The 14,627-nt window shown below is 39.9% G+C and overlaps 1 protein-coding gene across 6 annotated transcripts in view; it reads left to right on the top strand.

Moving 5' to 3' along the window:
* The window catches only part of APP (amyloid beta precursor protein), a 283,222-nt gene that overhangs the window by 155,413 nt on the left and 113,182 nt on the right, over positions 1-14,627 (top strand). For 4 of the 6 annotated variants that reach the window (XM_054468708.2, XM_054468706.2, XM_054468709.2 and 1 more), the window contains exon 7: positions 13,417-13,584. The exons of the other annotated variants lie outside the window; for them this stretch is intronic. In XM_054468708.2, coding sequence (XP_054324683.2) covers positions 13,417-13,584 — 168 coding nt within the window. The remainder of the gene's footprint in view (positions 1-13,416; positions 13,585-14,627) is intronic. 6 annotated transcript variants of the gene reach the window in all.

The following is a 14,627-nucleotide window of genomic DNA, read 5'->3' as shown; positions in this document are numbered from 1 at the left end:
GGCAACATAGTGAGAACCTGGCTCTACCAATTAAAAAAAAATAGAATAATAGAAGTAATCAGTGAAAGGCATTTTAATACAATTATATCTAGATTTATTAAAAATAAAATTTTAGTCCAATTTAATTAAAGGCCAGAAACTAGATTTTTAAAGAATATTAGTCTTTCTCATATTTTTCCCCAAATCAGTTGCTTTAAAAAAAAAAAAAGTGTACAGATGCCTCAGGCACAATAACTGTACTCAACTCAAGAATTTGCAATTAAGAAAAAAAAAAAATCAAACCTAAAAGAAGAAATCCAGCAACTCAGAGGTTCAGGTTCATTTAAACATGCATACATTTACACGGGCACACTTTTTTTGTTTTGTTTTGTTTTTGAGATGGAGTTTTTGTTTGTCGCCCAGGCTGGAGTGCAATGGCGCGATCTCGGCTCACTGCAGCCTCTGCCTCCCGAGTTCAAGTGAGTCTCCTCTCTCAGCCTCCTGAGTAGCTGGGATTACAGGTGCACACAACCGTGCCTGGCTAACTTTTGTATTTTTAGTAGAGATGGGTTTTCACCATGTTGGCCAGGCTGGTCTTGAACTCCTGACCTCAGGTGATCTACCTGCCTTGGCCTCCTAAAGTGCTGGCATTACAGGTGTGAGCCACTGCACCCAGCTGGGTACACCTTTTGTTTGTTTGTTTTGTTTTTTTTCGTTGACATGGAGTCTCACTCAGTCACCCAGGCTGGGATTCAGTGGCATGATCCTGGCTTACTGCAACCTCTGTCTCCCAGGTTCAAGCAGTTCTCAATTCTCCTGCCTCAGCTTCCTAAGTAGCTGGGACTACAGATGTGTGCAACCACACCTGGCTAATTTATGTATTTTTGGTAGAGACAGGTTTCACCACGTTGGCCAGACTGGTCTCGAACTCCTGACCTCAGGTGATTCACCCACCTTGGCCTCCCAAAGTGCTGGGATTACTGGCTTGAGCCACCGCGCCTAACCGGGCACATGTTTTTAGCCAAGCCATAGGTCTGATTAAGTAGAGTCAGATTCCTTGAGCAGGTTACAAAGCTGTGGATTTGAATGGAGATCTTTAGTTCCCTTGTAGAAAAATGAGTTTCCAAAAGCAGAGTGGCTTACAGCCTAACCAGCTGCTTCTTTCAGCCTTTAACCATTTTGCCCTCCTGAAAATTCATCTTTGGTTTCCAACCACCTCTTCCAATATACCTGACTTTTTGTGATTCTGTTAGTAGAAGAGTAAAAAGTCAAGGGGAGGCAAGAATGAATGAATCTCATATAAAAATGATGCCCAAGAGAATCCCTTAATTTTCAAGACAGCAGCCCAAATTGTAAACATTGAGACTTTTACAGTGTTAAAAAAAAGTGTTTAAAGGCCAGGCATGGTATCTCACACCTGTTATCCCAGCACTTTGGGAAGCTGAGGCAGGATGATCGCTTGAGCCCAGGAGTTTGCGAGCAGCCTGGAAACCATAGGGAGACCAAAAAAAAAAAAAAAATTGTTGTGCTGGCTGTAGTGTCACAGGCTTATAGTCCCACCTACTCAGGAGGCTGAGGTGGGAGGATCGCTGGAGCCCAGGTGAGGTCAAGCCTGCAGTGAGCCGTGATCACACCACCACACTCCAGCCTTGGTGACAGTGAGACCCTGTCAAAAAAATAAAAAATAAAAAAAAAAAAAGATTAAAGCAGAGGAAATGTTAAAGTTACGCTATATTTAGTTGGTAATAATGGTAAGACTGTTCAGGTGTTTTAACTGTGAGGGTAGGGTTGCCTCTTTCTTAAATTTATGTATGTTCTTATTGGGTATAATTTCTAGACAGAATATGCAAGTATCACAGAACATGGATGGCAATTTTATGTTGCTTGCACGTGACTTTCGGTTCTTGATGTTTCATGATAGGAGCAAAGAAAGGCCTTGCTTGCCAATTGTTATGATTGCATCTGTTCTGGAAATTTACTAGCATTTGTTACCCAGGATTTCTGAAGTGCTGGTGACTGCTGCCCAGTAGTCTTGGTGGACAAAATTACTAAAATGCATCACAAATCCTTCTGGTGTTGGGTGGGCTATGGCAGGGTTTCTGGACCTTAGTACTATTGATGTTTTGGGCCAGATAATTGTTGCGGATGATTGTCCTGTGCATTGTAGGATGTTCAGCTGCATCACTAGCCTCTACTCGATGCCAGTAACACCCCCAAGTTGTGACAATCAAAAATGTCCCCTGGGAGAAGTAGGGGATAGACTCTCTCTGGTTGCAAAACACTGGGCTATGGTGTTGAGATGTGCAGTGATGAGCAGCTTTAAATATGTGAACAGAAGGCCAGGCGCCATGGCTCACGCCTGTAACCCCAGCACTTTGGGAGGCTGAGTTGGGCGGATCACTTGAGGTCAGGAGTTAGAGACCAGCCTGGCCAACATGGTGAAACCCCGTCTCTACTAAAAATATAAAAATTAGCCGGGCATGATGGTGGGTGCCTATAATCCCAGCTACTCAAGAGGCTGAAGCAAAGAAATCACTTGAACCTGGGAGGTGGAGGTTGCAGTGAGCTGAGATCGTGCCACTGAACTCCAGTCCGGGCAGACAGAGTGAGACGCCATCTCAAAAATAAATAAATAAAAATAAAAACGTGAACAGAGAAATACCCGTGCAATACTGTGTCTCATCTCCCTCTCATTCCCCAAAGACGAGTCTTGCTCTGTCGCCCAGGCTGGAGTGCAGTGACACGATCTCAGCTCACTGCAATCTCCGCCTCCAGGGTTCAAGCGATTCTCCTGCCTCTGTCTTCCAAGTACCTGGGATTACAGGCATGCCTCACCAAGACTACCTAAGTTTTGTGTGTTTTTTTTGTTTTGTTTTGTTTTTTGCTTTTTTTTTTTGAGACGGACTCTTACTCCGTCACCCAGGCTGGAGTGCAGCGGCACAGTCTTGGGTCACTGCAACCTCTGCCGCCCAGATTCAAGCGATTCTCCTGCCTCAGCCTCCCAAGTAGCTAGCATTACAGGCACCTGCCACCGCGCCTGGCTAATTTTTTTTTTTTGTAGTTTTTGTAGAGACGGGGTTTCACCATGTTAGCCAGGCTGATCTTGAGCTCCTGACCTCAAGCAATCCATCCATCTCGGCCTCCCAAAGTGCTGGGGTTACAGGCAGGAGCCACCCAGCCCAGCTGGTCTCATTTCAATGTCAGCTCTAACTTCTGTATCACTGCTTTGCACATTGTAGATAACCAGTGAACATTTTTTATTGTACGAGAACAGGTAAAATAAACAAAAATATGCCAAAGCAAATCTGATAAATACACATTTAGTAAGGTAAAAACAAGTATTTGATAAAATGTGTAATGTAGTCTAGTAGCTTTATTTAGAAACAGAAAACAACATAAAATGTTGACTTGCAACATTACGTATGCATATTTGCCATGTAGACTGTGAGATATGGAGGTAAACTGCCTTCCTAGTTTTGTTTTTTTTTGTTCAAAAGGAATTCGCTCTCCCCTTGTCCACTGATATAAAATAGCAAATGGTGATTAGCATCTGTGCTGTAACCAGGGACACTGCTGTTCCCAGCTGGAGTCTGTGGGTTCTTTGCCTGCTAGAGATTGTGACAAGAAGCCAGTTAACATGGAGAGATGGACATGCTCAGTCTTCCCCAGAAAAGGACATGAAACAGCAGGACCATCCTTCCAACCCATGACCTACATCTAGAGGCGTTCTTTTTTTCTTTTTTTTTTTTTTAAACCGGAACAGAAATACCATCTAGTTCTTTCTTTACAGAGAAGCGGTATAAGGAAGTACATTCTGGCCAAGCACGATGGCTCATGCTGTAATCCCAGCACTTTGGGAGGCCTAGGTGGGTGCATCACCTGAGGTCAGGAGTTTGAGACCAGCCTGGCCAACATGGCAAAACCCCTCGCTACTAAAAATACAAAAATTAGCCGGGTGTGGTGGCACACACCTGTGGTCCCAGCTACTCGGGAGGCTGAAGCGGGAGAATCTCTTGAACCCGGGAAGCGGAGGTTGCAGTGAGCCAAGTTCGCACTATTGCACTCCAGCCTGGGTGACAGAGCGAGACTCGTCTCATTAAAAAAAAAAAAAAAGGAAGTAAATTCAAAGCCCTTGAATTGATCTTGGCTTTCTTCATTATTTTTACGAGTAAAAAGAGATTTCTGATGTTCTGGGATATTATAGAAATGACACCACTTGAATTCAGCTTTCTGAGAAGCCTGGTATTTTCAGTCTTAATATGAGTAAGAGAATTATGATCTTGGTACTGGATCTAAGGCAGAGGTATCGAAGCTGTTTTAATGTTGCTTGAGATAGGACAGAACTTCAGAGTAAAATAAATTTTTATAGACAATCTGTTCAATCTGTTCAAATTAAATTGTTGATATGTATATTTCAATCTTAAGACTACTAATTTTGTTGTATCTGTCTTTTCCCAAATATATGTGTACTTCTTTTAATAAGCCAAAACCTATGCAACTTTTACTAATTCTTCCCCACTGGTTCTTTTGGAAAATGATTAAATCTTGTGTATCACGTTTTGACACATCTATTGCATTTAAAAGACAAGGTCGATCATGCTGCTTCTCAAACTGAGATATCCATTCAAGTTACCCAAGGCCCTTGGAAAACAATCATTGTGAGTCTGTTTGGGGGCCTGAGTCCCAGGTGGTGTTGACTCTGCTGGTCCACGGATCTATTTTGAGTAGTAGACTCTAGTAGCGTCTCCTGCCTTCCATATGGTGCAGATTTGCAGCACTGAGACAGGAAATAAGAAACTGAAAAGGAAAACCATTCTTACCTTTGGTGTTATTGTTTTTGGTATGTTACAGATACCAACAAGTATGAGAGAATCCTGAGACATCTACCTACTGAGCTTTTCTTTCCTTAAATTCACACCTCAAGACCAAGGAAACTGAAAAACTCTTACAGTCTCCCTATATGTGTTCACTTGTGCCCCTATTTCCTGTCATTCACATGGTAGTGTAGCCAACTCCTGCTAGCCTGTAAAAGCTAATTATTACGGTATAGAGGAATTTTGTAAGCCATAGCCATTGGGTAGCTTGAAATACCATTGGTGGGAGTATTTATACCATGGCAGTTGGCATACACTGTAACTCAAGAGTGTTCTTTTTGTTTGTTTTTCTAGACAGTGCCAGTTTCCCAGCATACTCCTGTCTCTCATTCAGTAAGAAGAAGCACTTTCCCTTATTTTCCAATACAGGACATGATATCCCGAGTTTTGAGCTTCTTGTTAATAGTCTGTTGCACGCTAACCACGCAGCTCAGCGAAGAGGAAGTTTATTCCCATAGCAAACAGGAAACAAAGGTTGAGGAAAAACCGTAGTGGTACCCTTTTGTGAATGTTCCCTAACACCGTCACAGGAGTCCTGATTAGTTTAAATACTTTACAAGTAAATCTCCTTCAGGTGGCATTTTATAAACAATCTTTCATCATGGAGAGATGAGAATTGGGTCAGGTATAATTAGAATGACAGCTGTATTGGCTAGCCTTAGGGAATTAACGCAATTCAGTAAAAAGGCTAGCCAACTGCGGATATCTTCTAGAGACTTCCGTGACAAATTAGCACCCATCCTCTAGTACTGAAGCAGTGCTTTCATTAGCATGCACAGCTGTTTGCATCATTTTTGTTTGTATTTCAATCCATATTTGGAGCTTAAGTGAGATTTGTCATAAGACTTCAGTTCAAGCTTGCTTGCCTAATTTTACATGCTTCTATTTAGTAAAATATGATTACTAGGTCATAAATATTTGATAATTTATTGCCTTATTAGAGTAATTTTCTAAACATGTTTTTTGATGACTGCTTGCTACTACGTACAAGCACTTGATAAATGTTCCTTTCTGTTAAAAGTACATGGTTCCAGAATTGGGAAAAACACGTTCTTAAAAGTTAACCAGTTTTCTATTGTGTTGACTTTTAAAAATTTTTCATCAATAGAATCAAATGCAAATATTGTCTACTTATTTTTCAACAGAATACAAGTTTGATTTTAATAACTTAGGCTCATGAAATGTCACCATGTAGTAATACTTAGAATTACAGCGATAACTTAGGCCAAAAAAGTAGTTATAAACTACATTGAGCTCAGACAGATATATGTATTAATTATGTAAACATTTATATAAACATGCATATAAATTATATATTGTAATATATAGTATATAATTTATAATATATAATATATAAATTATATTTATAAATTAGAAAGTTTATTTGAAATATTGAAGTTTTGTGTACTTAGTGGATTTTAATACTTATATCCTTGTTTTCATTTTATTCCACTGTTACATTAAGGAAGTAACTTATTACAAAAATAAATTATATTTGTCTTGCATTTGCCCTTTTTACTCTACTTAAAATTGGAGGAAAAGAGTTCAAGATAGGGAATTTCTCTCAGAAAGGAGAAATAGTTGTATTATGTGAAGTTTAAGTAGATATTCTTGTAGAATATGGAGAAAATAATGCTACAAAATGTTATCTTTTAAATAAAGGTTCATAAAATATAGTTCCTAGCTCTCTCTAAATGACTCTAGTTTGACTGTGGCTGCTTTCCCAAAATTTGTAAATTTGAAATTTATACATTACATGGAATATAGTTTTATTTCACATACATTGCAGTAGGCTGAGAATACTTGAAATTCAATTATTAAAAATGAAATAATAATAACCAGCTTTACTTTATTCTAAAACAAGCTTTACTTTATTCTTTATTTACCACTTTATTGACAGCGAATTATTTGCTAGTCTGTTAACTTTGCTTCATAAGAAGGCATTATAATTATCGTACATTTGAAAGTGGAGATTTTCTCCCCATACTGGTTGCCAGTTTCACAACTGTGTTCATTTTTAATTTATTAAAACATGTAAAATTAGCTTTCTAACCTTGGTTGTCCACAAAGATTTTCACTCCAATTTGAAATATCTGTTCAGAACTAATTTTTTGTGGTTGAGCATTATTTTTTGAACAATGAATTGCATAATCATTTTATATAATCCAGGGAGCTCTGGCTTAGATTCTGTATTATTTTGTATTATATTGATTTTTAAAAAATGGAATGTCGTGTTGACACGAGCACAAATCTCAGCAAGGGCCTACCTTACAAAGATAAAAGGCGTGGAGTTTGATTAGAAGCACATAATTTTGCTTTGTGTTTCGTAAACACCAGCATTTCAGTGTAGTAAATGGCATTTTGTCTTGAAGAGTGAGCAGAGTTGTTATAAAAGAAGGCATAATGCTTCCTTGCCAGCAGAATTCAGCTAAGTGAATATCAGAAAAACTATTTGTGATCTTGAAAGTTTAAGAAATTCAACATCAATAAAGGATTGTGGTTCCTTAGATAGCCATGTAAGTCTTTGCCTATGTTTCTATCTAACATTTCTCTTTAAGAAATATTCTTGCTTTTATTTTTCTGAACAAATTTTCTCCATTATTATCTCTGATATTTACTTTGAACAGAAAGGTGGATTGGAAATCAAAAAATAAGTTTGATTTCAAAAATGATTTCAAAATGTTAGTTTTCTCAGTATTTTACATTTTGAGAAGAGAACAAAGACAAGGCAGATGAAGAGTTTTTTTGTTTTTTCTTAAATTTGTTTTCTTTTCAACTTTATTTTTAATTGACATAATAATTATATATAGTACACATTTTGAAGATATGGTTTTAATTTTCACAGGAATCCTATTTGGGTTTAGTTATATAAGGTCTAATTTTGCATCCTCTACATTTAGTGGCTGATATATAAATTTCCACTGAGTGATAATGGTAATTAATGTGAAACAGGTTTTTTGCTGATGTTTTTAGAAGTTTCAGTAGATTAGGAAGGAAGAAATTATGCTATTGAGAAAAATAGAAAATGTAAACATAAGCATTTGAACTCTCTCGAGATATTTTTATCTTCCATGAAACTAGATGCGGCTTATTGAAGATGTGTTTCAGGTCTCAGTGCTCTAAAACTCTTCTACTTGGTGAGCATCTTGATTGGTTAGATCTCTTACTAATATCCCATTGCTAGAGAGGGATGTAAAGGGAATTTTCTCAAACTGAGATTTCCAAACCCTCCAATCTCTGAGTCAAGGAAAGAGACAAGGTTAGAATTCTTAGGCAAACTGAAAAATCAATATTCCTATATTATTATTTATTTTTTCTTTTTTTGAGACCATGTCTCACTCTGTCGCCCAGGCTGGAGTGCAGTGGCACTATTTTGGCTCACTGCAATGTACGCTTCCTGGGTTCAAGTGATTCCAGTGCTTCGGCCTCCCGAGTAGATGAGATTATATGTGCACGCCACCACACCCAGCTAATTTTTGTATTTTTAGTAGAGACAGGGTTTCACCATGTTGACTACGGTGGTCTTGAACTCCCCCAAAGTGCTGGGATTACAGGCTTGAGCCACCATGCTCAGCTTCCTATATTCATTTTTTAATGTGGGCTTTTTAAAATCTTTTCAATAGCAAAGACTTGACACCAACCCAAATGTCCATCAATGATAGACTGGATTAAGAAAATGTGGCACATATACACCATGAAATACTATGCAGCCATAAAAAAGGATGAGTTCATGTCCTTTTCAGGGACATGGATGAAGCTGGAAACCATCATTCTCAGCAAACTATCACAAGGACAGAAAACCAAACTCCGCATGTTCTCACTCATAGGTGGAAATTGAACAATGAGAACACTTGGACACAGGGCGGGGAACATCACACACCAGGGCCTGTTGTGGGGTGGGGGGCTGGGGGAGGGAAAGCATTAGGAGAAATACCTAATGTAAACGATGAGTTTATGGGTGCAGCAAACAACATGGCACATGTATACCTATGTAACAAACCTGCATGTTGTGCACATATACCCTAGAACTTACAGTATAATAAAAAAGAAAATAATTTAAAAATATTTTCTTTGAGACAATTGTAGATTTACATGCAGTTGAAAGAATTAATACAGGCTGGGCGCGGTGGTTCACGCCTGTAATCCCAGCACTTTGGGAGGCCAAGGCAGGTGGATCATGAGGTCAGGAGATCGAGACCATCCTGGCTAACACAGAGAAACCCCGTGTCTACTAAAAAATACAAAAAAATTAGCCGGTGTGGTGGCGGGTGCCTGTAATCCCAGCTACTCAGGAGGCTGAGGCAGGAGAATGGCGTGAACCTGGGAGGCGGAGCTTGGCGAAGCCTGCAGTGAGCGGAGATAGTGCCACTGCATTACAGCCTGGGCGACAGAGCGAGACTCTGTCTCAAAAAAAAAAAAAAAAAAAGAATTAATACAAAGACCCTGCATAGTCTTCACTCAGTACAGTATCACAACTATGAAGTTGACATTAATCCCTTAACACTGCTTTAACCCAAATCTATGCTGCTGCTTCTCCACGTTCTCTTCTGAGAGGCACCAGCCATTTCTTGTGTGCTTATTCATACTTTGTGTAAAAGCATTAGCATCGTACTTCCCTGGTGTTGACCCTACCCTCAGTTCCAGCTTCTCCCAGAGTAGGCTAAGATTCTCTTTTCTACTACATGGAAAATTGTTCTGGAATAATAAAGGGTTAGCAAAAAAGTCAGAGGAAACAAACAGTTGTATTCCCTTTCCCTGTAGTAGAGTAGGAATATAATTATGAGTGATAGAGGATACGTTATCCATTCCTTTCCCAGTCCTCTCCGAAATCAGCTTTACTGCTGTAGGAAGTTGCTATTTTCATTATATCCCTGAGGGAAAGTGTTGGGAAGTGAGAGGTGAGGTGATGGGGAATCAGGGTTGCTGACAATTGGGGGAATTATAACGAGAAGCTCTTTTTCACCAGGAGAGGGGTTGCATGTTAAGGCCCATCTGCTCATCCTCCATGTCAGCAGATGAGAACCAGTTGGACAACGTAGCTGTCTTTTAGATATTCAGAAGTAACAAAAGCACACTGTCGGTCCTGTTCTTCCAGCCTCACATATGTCTTCTCCATACATTATGTATTTGACATTAAATTAACATACACTCTTACACCCATTCCTGACTGCATTATCTCAGACAGCCTTTTGTATTTGAGTATTGTGGGATCTGTTGCTATTGCCCATGATTCCCACTTGGACTCCACCAAGGCCGTGAAACTCTTGGGGGCCATTCAAAGTCAAGAGTGCCAACTGCCCCTAACAGGATTGGGAGAACCAACCAACACTCCCCAAATAGGGATTAACTCACTCTTTTCTTGGCCTTTATGAAAGGAAGGAGTTAAGGCTCTTACAGCTGGAGACTCCAGCAAGAGTTGTAGGCTCAACGTGTAGCTTATACTATTTACTTAATTAACATGTAAATGGATTTTGAGTTCTGAATGCCTGTTCTAGTTGATTAGGGCTCATTTAGCCTGGCTTCTACGAATTAGCTATAACAAATGGTTTCATAGCTGTTATAGAATGAGGCAGATGAAAAAATGAATGTAGCATTATGTTTCACTAGTGGTATAGGAAAATGTTAATATAATGCCATTTAGGTTCTGGACTGGGGAGATTGTGCCTTTATCATAAGTAAGAAATTGTTGCTAGGTCGCACATACGGGCACATATTTATCATGAATCATCTCCTTCGATCATCATTCTTTTATCCCATTACTTGACTTGCACCCATCCAAAATTCTACTACTTTTATTTAATATATAGACTCATAAAGACGAGGTTTGTGCATCTGCAGAGCTGTGATGTTCACTGCGAGGCCCGTGGCACACGTCTATAAGAAGACACATATTTGGTACTCTAAGATGATACTTTTTTTTAATGCCAAAATGTGAGGGTCAGCATAAATTGCCAAGGCATGGTGAATTTTGTTGCCAGTGCTCCTGTGACTGTGGGGTGAAGGGATTCTGTGCCTCCCTTGGTAGCAGTGGCCACAGTGCTTGCAATCCCAGTGCCAATTCCCAGCACAGTGCAGGCTCTGTAGGCACTGCTGCCCTGCAGTCTTATTGGAATTAACACTGCCTGAGTAAGAGATTAATAATGGGTGTTGTTGTGTCTTAGAAACATTAAAGAGCATGTGACATGAATGTGTACACATTGGTGAAGGAGATACAGAGAAGGAAAGCAAAGTGAAGCTGTAGATGTTTGTTACAACTGAAGATAAGCTCTGGGAGCAGAGACCACTGCTGGCTACAGTTGATGGGATCCTCACATCTAGGCATGGCTTTGAGCTTCACAGTCCAGAAGCTGCTCTGTCAGTAACTCAGAGGGGATATGGCCCCTAGAACCAATTCACTTTTAATAAATCAGGGTGCCAGTCCTTTAATTTTGGAAGATAAATAAAATTGCAAAGTAGATGGGATACTTATGTCAACAAGTTGGTTGGTTTTCATTCTACAAGAGTATTGTGTACAGGAAACCAATTTGCTTTGGGAGCATGGACTTTGAAAGCAGCAGTACTGAGTGAGATGGCCTTAATGATGGATGATAATGAGGTTGATGCTTTCGTAGCCACCTTTCCATCTGAAAACCACGTGAAGAGAGTCACATCATCTTCGTGTCCGTTGCATGGCGCATTTCTCCTGCGGCGTGTTTGACACCTTCTGGGCTTAGTGCTGACTGTCCCTCCTGTTGACATCATCATGATGGTAGCAACCTCTGGTTTTGCTAGTACTTTATTGCATCTACTAAAAGAGCAACGTGTATAGGGAAGTAAAACAATAGTTAATCCCCATTTGTATTGACATTGTGGATCCTTATCTTTGATTGGCTAATTAGAATCAATCTGTTGAAGGACCAGTGGCAGTGGCTCATGCCTGTAATCCCAGCACTTAGGGAGGCTGAGGTGGGTGCATCACTTGAAGCCAGGAGTTCAAGACCAGCCTGGCCAACCTGGTGAAACCCCATCTCTATTAAAAATACCAAAAAATTAGCCAGGCGTGGTGGTACATGGGTAATCCCAGCTACTTGAGAGGCTGAGGCACAAGAATCACTTGAACTCAGGAGGTGGAGGTTGCAGTGAGCCAAGATTGTGCCACCGGGCGACAGTGCAAGACCCTGTCTCAAAAAAAGAAAAAAAGAATCAATCTGTTGAATATTCCTAATTTGGAAGTACTGCGTGATGTGTGACTTTCATCTTTTAGAAAGGTGTTTTTACCTCTCAGTAAAACTAAGAAGACATCTGTGTGTGCTAAGGCATTAGCCTAGCAAGGGCAGGGCACAAACCCAGAGGGAGAATTGGGTTGTTGTTTCACTTCCAATAAAAATGGGATATACATGGGAGGTAGAGTTATAATTCTACTCAGGATTGACTTTATACATGTAATTGGATGGGTCACTGATTCACTTTGAGGCAATCAGGGATGAGTGAAACTGATCTTGGGCAGGGTGGCAAGACATGTTGACAGGTAAGATGTGTTTTAATGTATAACAGTGCGTGGTGTGTATTAATAAGTTAGAGTTGGTTGACTATGTTTTATTGTTTGAAACGTTACTGCCGAAGGGTCAGGTAAATATACAAAATATACAAATAATACAGATTTTTAATACATAAATATCAATTAAGTAGCATAATTAAATAATACATTGTTATAGTTGTACTTAATGTGTATATAATTAAATATATGCAAATAATACAGATCTTTAATATTACAGATTAATAATATATAATTAATTATATATTAATCTTTAATATATAAATATCAATTAAATAGCAGAATTAATAATACATTGTTATAGATGTACTTCATGCATATGTAATTAAATTATTAATGTATAATATATATTAATACATATTTTAATATACAAATAAAATGGTATTAAATCAGAGTTAAGACCATTTACATTAGTACGTATTTTAATATACAAATGAATGGTCTGAAGTTAGAGTTAAATGTCATTGAGTGTAAGTCACATTTACAGATACAACATATGTTTCCAGATAAAGTCAATGGACAGACAGCCTCCAAAACTGGAAAACATTCAAAATATATGCAATTAATTTTATACTTGAGTTAAGGCAATCATTTATTAAGGAAAGCAATCATGTTTTGTGAGGGCGTAAACTTTCGCTTCATAACCAAAGCAGTTTCCTTACATGAAAGTTGACTTCTTAAAAAGAGAAGTTTATTTTTTATAATGGAGAATCGTTTTGATGTGCAGACACCTTCCGTCATTTCATACTCCTAAAAGCAGCCAAATGATCTTTTCACCTTTGGCCGGAATCCTTTTATTGCTCCCGGGTCCTGCACTCATTAAACCAGATGAGAGTGCATGCTCTGAGAGGTGTAAATCTCTAGTCCTGGTGGGCTGTTAAATTCCTCAGTAAATGTTTGGTAGATGCTGCCTAATAAACCCAGTCCAGGTTGCCACTGGGAGGATTAAAAGAAGTAAACGTGTATACATGAACAAAGAGACAGTGCCTTTTCATGCTAAATGTGGTTCCCCACATCTCCTCTGATTAGAGGTGTGCTCTGAACAAGCCGAGACGGGGCCATGCCGAGCAATGATCTCCCGCTGGTACTTTGATGTGACTGAAGGGAAGTGTGCCCCATTCTTTTACGGCGGATGTGGCGGCAACCGGAACAACTTTGACACAGAAGAGTACTGCATGGCCGTGTGTGGCAGCGTCAGTAAGTGGACCCTTCTTCGAGCCTGGCCACCTTTCGTCTCTCTCGCCACTGACTCTGCTCTTTGTAACAGATTGATTTTCCTGGTTCTTGGGAATGGGCCTGTTGCTACCACTAACCACATTTCTGTCCACTTCTCTAATTGCTCAGAGTCTCCGCAGTATGTTCAATCATGAGCACACCTCTCCGTCTTTCCCTGATAAAGCATGGCCATGGATGTGTTCTCTTCCTAGCTGTAGCAGATATGTCTTGCAATCCAGAGGGACTTCTGAGTGCTTCTCTTTGAAACAAAGCTGGAGTGGCTGTTTTGTCTTCTGCAGCCAGCCGTTTCTGCAAATGCATACTTATGTGTTTGTCTGTGTACATGTGTGTTCATGTTTATGCATGTGCACTACCTGTGCAGATACTATCTACCACTGGAAGCCTGGCTGATGCAGCTTGAGTTGCATTGATAAGGTGTATGGCTGTGATGAATACCTTTAAGTTGGTTCATAACATGTCTTTTATTGTGCTGATGAGGGAATGTGATTGAATTGAGCTCATGCATCTCAAATGCCGGAGGGCAGAAGTGCCCGTCTTGCCCCCTACTAAGCTCAGCACACAGACATTTGCTAGGTCAAACTTCTGCTTCTTCTCTTGAAAGTAGAAGAAAACTTTTGACTTAATGTGAGAAACTTTCAATGACATAAGGCTCGAGGAACATAATTTTTTTTTTTTTTTTTAAAGACAGGGTTTCTTTCTGTCTCCCAGGCTGGAGTGCAGTGGCACGATCTCGGCTCACTGCAACCTCCGCCTCCCGGGTTCAAGTGATTCTCCTGCCTCAGCCTGCCCAGCAGCTAGGATTACAGGCACATGCCACTGGGCCCGGCTAATTTTTTGTATTTTTGGTAGAGACAAGGTTTCACCATGTTGACCAGGCTGGTCTCGAACTCCTGACCTCAAGTGATCCACGTGCCTCAGCCACCCAAAGTGCTGGGATTACAGGCGTGAGCCACTGCGCCCGGCCGGAACATAATTTTCAAAGTCTCTTGAACATTAAGCTTTTC

Source organism: Pongo pygmaeus, chromosome 22, assembly GCF_028885625.2.
Source record: "Pongo pygmaeus isolate AG05252 chromosome 22, NHGRI_mPonPyg2-v2.0_pri, whole genome shotgun sequence".
NCBI classification, from domain to species: Eukaryota; Metazoa; Chordata; class Mammalia; order Primates; family Hominidae; genus Pongo; species Pongo pygmaeus.
This window is presented reverse-complemented; position numbering and strand designations above follow the sequence as displayed.